We start from the raw sequence: 4685 nt of genomic DNA, 5'->3' as shown, positions 1-4685 counted from the left end.
GAAAATATGAAACAATGGAACATGTTATACTGGAATGTCAGAATACTGAAATTAAAGTCAGAATTCAGAGATTAAAGTCAGAATTCTAAGATTAAAATCAAAATTCTGAGATTAAACTCAGAGTTCTGAGATTAAAGTCAGAATTCCGAGATTTAAGTCAGAGTTCTGACTTTTTCCGATTTTATAATGAATAAAAAATTAAAAACTAGTTAACCTTTTTTTTTAATTTTTTCAGTGGCCCTAATCCTCTTCCGTACACTTCCAATTTATATTTTCCAAAATGCTGGATTAATAAAATATGTTTGTTTTTTTCTTCTCCGCAGCTGCAGCAGTTACGCTGCGGTGGGCGGAGCTTCCGCTCAGGTAAGCTCTGACTGTTTGTCCCCAGGTGATTGTCAGACACGGAAGTCAAGAATCTCAGGAATAGCAAACCGTGAAAAGAGGTTCAGATATGATTGTATCACAGCTTTCCTAATAGTAGCTGCAATCTGAAGGGGAGAAGGATCCATCATGGTTAATGCGGGTATGTAAACTCTGCTGATGTTAGTGAATCTGAGCGCGTTTGTCAGCTTTGCTGTGCAATGCTTAGGCGTGGTCTGGTGACCTGGATAGGGTTCCCCAGAGAAATACACATCCGATTGTTGGCTGATGGATAGAGTTTTGTGCTTGGATAATAATAACAACCATAAAGTCCTTCTCTAAAGTGCTGCCTGTATGAAGGGAAATGTTCCCCTCCTTATTGATGAATGTCATTGCTTCCGTATGGAGCAAGTGCATCAGACCCTGGATCTCTGTGCGGTTTGCTTCTTCAGGCGTGTGTCTATTCAGCTACGTAGTATTTAAAGTAAACATTTTACTCTTTTTTTTTTTTTTTCTAGAATGTTTAGCAGGTTTGATCCATATTTGTTTGTGTCAGATTTCTAGATCATTATCTTTAGATCCTCTTCCAGGAATTTGAGACATTTTTCAATCCCAACCTCCAAAGTAAACTTTAAAAAATACTTTCATAAACTCATTTAAGCTGCAGATCAAATATATTTTTATTGAAATAAAAAGAAAGCTGTGGTCTAAACAGTAACCCATATATAAAAGAGAAAGCAAAGACAATTTATATGTCTATATCTATTTGGTTTCCCAAACATTTCACCCCAAAAATAACAATGGCAGCAGATCCTGTAAAAATACACGCAATTACTTCATTCTAGTGCAGCAATTAACAATCATTTTACTAATCAATTAATTAGTTGATTATTTTTTTCATTTAAATCATTAATAATCAGACAGCAATAAAACATTTCTATGTGAGGAGTTCTGGATATAGCATATTGAAAAAGAAAAGTTTTTTTTGTTTTTATCTTAAATGCAAAATGTTTATGTATATATTATAGTTTTGGTATAATTTTTGCTCTAAGTGGGTTGCTCTGTCAGATAAAGGCATGATTTAGAGTCCCTATACTCCAGTTAATGTTTAATCCACAAAGTCAACAGTTATTTTAATACTTGATTAATCACAGTTAATTATTTAGGTCTCTTATTTATTCATGAAAATTAAGTTAAGCAATTATATAAACCTTAAATATTTTTTTACAGATAATTTAGAGTAGTTTCAAAGATTTATTTTAATTTATAATTTACAATTTAACAGTATAATATTTTTTAAAAACCTTGTTTCATGGCACTAGGGTTGTCACAATACTAAAATTAAAAGAAAATGTACGATAATCTATACCATTCTGGATACCACTAGGATAAAAAATGACATTTAACTGAAGGAAGGAAAAAAAGTTGAACTGGGAAAAAAACACTTTTTTTTTCTATCTCGCCATGGAAAATGCTTTCTGAACAGAATCACACACACTAGTAAATACACAAGCCTTTAGTATTGATACCATGCCAAATTAGTGCTGTATCTGGATACAGCATTCAAATATCATTACTTTTCAGAGTGCCAAATATTTTATTGACAACCCTTCATGCTGTATATATTTATTTATTTCATTGGACATTCACATTTATATATTTCATATATTTACCTTTCTTTATACTTCAGGGATCACATGAATATAAAAAACATCTTGCGACTCCCCAGGGGGTCCTGACCCCTACTTTGTGGACCCCTGATCTACCTGTAGCTTTTTCACAGATTTTGAATAAATATTTATTTTAAATCAGAATTTTTTTTATTATATTCACTCTAGCTGTACAGCTACACTTAAATTAAAAATGATTAATATTTCATGTTTTTCAGTAAGATGACTACAATATTATGAGCAAAAACATGGCTTGTTTTCCCACAGGATTCACTCTACATTTCTATCTGACACCACCTGACCCTCCAGGTCAGGTAAATGTGGTGGTGGGTGTTTAAACACCCGAGGTAGTGTCTGGTTCATGCTCAGGATCTGGTTACAAGCCGACCATCTGTAGTTGCTTTTCATTTCACTCGGAACATAGAACTAGATATAACTAGATGGAGTTGTTGGCCTGGGATTGCAAGCATTTGTTATGGTTCCTTTTGCATTAATTTCATAGGTTGTTCTAATGTTGTTAACAGTACCACCATGTATTGTAAATTTTATTGAGATAAAAAATATTAGGTTTTAAACTAAAATATACGAGTAATAGATCTACACATTTTGCTTTTTCTATTTAATTTCAAATATTTTGCTAATTTTGATCAAATTCTGACCATATGACTTCTTTTTTCTGCATACACTTTTCATAATATCTAAAATTTCTAAAAAGTAAAAAAAAAAATGAAATTTTTTATATAAAAAAAAGTAACACTTTAAGAGTGCATTTGGTCCCACTCAGAATTAGTGTTAAATTAGAACTCTACATAGTGTATATTTTATTTCAGTTGTTGCTGTAATGACTCTAAAAGAGTCAATGTACTTTGGCACTTCATATTTAACACTGTGGAAATTACTATGCATCTACCCCTCTTAAATACTGTAGCATGTCTGATGCCTACCCTGCTTTTTCACTGTTAATGAGAGAAAAGAATCCCATTTGATGTACACTACATAGAAACAGGAAGTCACACATTAATTACTTTAAAAAAGTAAGAAATTAATTAAATAAATGTTGGGTGAGCCAAAAACTGGCCTGGTTATTTTGGGGGTTATGTGGCTGGTTGCATCAGTAGTCATCTTGCAAAGCTTTCAAGTGGTCAGTATGAGAAGAAAACTACTAAATAAATCTATTTCTGTTTTTATTTTATTTTGGGTGAACTTAATTGAATGTTAAATTGTAATTATGTGCACAGCAAGGATTGAATTTCTCCAGGACAATAAAGGGATTAACATTAAGTTAAATACTGTTTTTTGTGGACCTTTTTATGACAGTTTGTTTGTGAATTTTGCTTCCTCTAGGAGTATGCTGCTCCAACCTCAAAGAAAGCAAAGCCCTAATGAAGATGGGGCTGACCCTGGTGCTGGTTGGCCATGTCAACTTTCTTCTGGGAGCTCTGGTGCACGGCGCTGTGCTTCGTTACATCATTGTGCGGGTGCAGGCTAGGAATCTTGTGTACGCCATCTCTAACGTTGTTGCCATTGTGGCAGGTTTGATGGTGCGTTGATTTACATCCCCTTATAGTGGTTGTTTTCATTAATAAATGTTTTGTTTTTGGAAGTTAAGCCGTTCCTGCTCTTTTTTTCCTCATTAGGGTATCATCAGCGGGATAATTGCTATTGTCCTGTCCAAGAACAAGAAAAACAGGACCCTGGTAAATACTTTTCCCCTTAGTTTGCCTCACTTTTCTATCCCACACATCTAATGTGGTTGCTCCTGTCAGAACCTGTCTGTATGTTTAGCAAAAAAAAAGCGTTTTTTTTTTTTTTTTCTTTTTAAACAAGAAAGTGTTGACACAACATAGTATAACCTTTGACACCTTGGATTTACTTTTAATAGGACACAGTATTTTTCATGTCTGACCAATGCCTTTGTTTCTTCTGCAGATGTGGGTTCTGCTTGTGTTCAGCATTATGGCAGGTTTCTTGGGAGTTGCCTCTGCCGTGGGCTTGTTATGGTCTTTGATTAAAGCCTTCTACCATAGAGAAAATATTCTAAGACGATACTGCAATTTCTTTGATGATGACTTTTCTGCAGCCATTACAAATGAATGTCCCTTTGATCCAACTCGTATTTATGTAAGTACAAAACTCATCCATGTATCTGATCGGTAACTTTTCATATTCAGATGCTGTTAGTGTTAAATGTGTCTTTTTTTTTTGTAAATGAAGGCAACCAGCATCATTCTCTGGATCCCTCTCTTGGGAATGTGCATCTTGGAGGCGGTGTTCACCTTTCGCTGTTTTGCTGCCTGCACTTCCTTCCTGTACCTTTGTCCATGCAGGCGCGAACCGCTCCGGGCTAGAAGGGTAAGCTTCTGTCATGTCAAAGACTCTGAGGTTGCTGTTAGATTTATTCCAGAAATCAGTGTGGACGCGGGGTTTCAGGTATTCTGATTCCTAATCAGTGGTGTCAAAAGTAAACACACTTGTTACTTAAGTATAGATACTGCAGTTTAAAAACACTCCAAAAACTACTTAAAGTATAAAAGTATAAAGTAACCTTAAAAAAAAAAAAAAAAATCAGATGCCACTATATGAATTAAAAGCACCATTTTTCAACAATTTCGAAAAATTCTTTGAGATAGGGCCAAGGATGAGGGAGGTCTTGTT

At 34.4% G+C, this 4685-nt stretch overlaps 1 protein-coding gene across 1 annotated transcript in view; it reads left to right on the top strand.

Annotated features, from left to right (window-relative positions):
- The first annotated feature begins 362 nt into the window (after positions 1 to 362).
- Positions 363 to 4685, top strand: part of LOC107096427 (transmembrane protein 54-like) — an 8693-nt gene continuing 4370 nt past the window's right edge. Inside the window, exons 1-5 of the mRNA XM_015393072.1 lie at positions 363 to 523; positions 3375 to 3571; positions 3668 to 3727; positions 3960 to 4151; positions 4245 to 4382. Of these exons, the coding sequence (XP_015248558.1) occupies positions 511 to 523; positions 3375 to 3571; positions 3668 to 3727; positions 3960 to 4151; positions 4245 to 4382 (600 nt within the window). The 5' untranslated portion in view covers positions 363 to 510. The remainder of the gene's footprint in view (positions 524 to 3374; positions 3572 to 3667; positions 3728 to 3959; positions 4152 to 4244; positions 4383 to 4685) is intronic.

The sequence above is a fragment of the Cyprinodon variegatus genome, unplaced genomic scaffold, assembly GCF_000732505.1.
Source record: "Cyprinodon variegatus isolate N-32 unplaced genomic scaffold, C_variegatus-1.0 Scaffold623, whole genome shotgun sequence".
NCBI classification, from domain to species: domain Eukaryota; kingdom Metazoa; phylum Chordata; class Actinopteri; order Cyprinodontiformes; family Cyprinodontidae; genus Cyprinodon; species Cyprinodon variegatus.
This window is presented reverse-complemented; position numbering and strand designations above follow the sequence as displayed.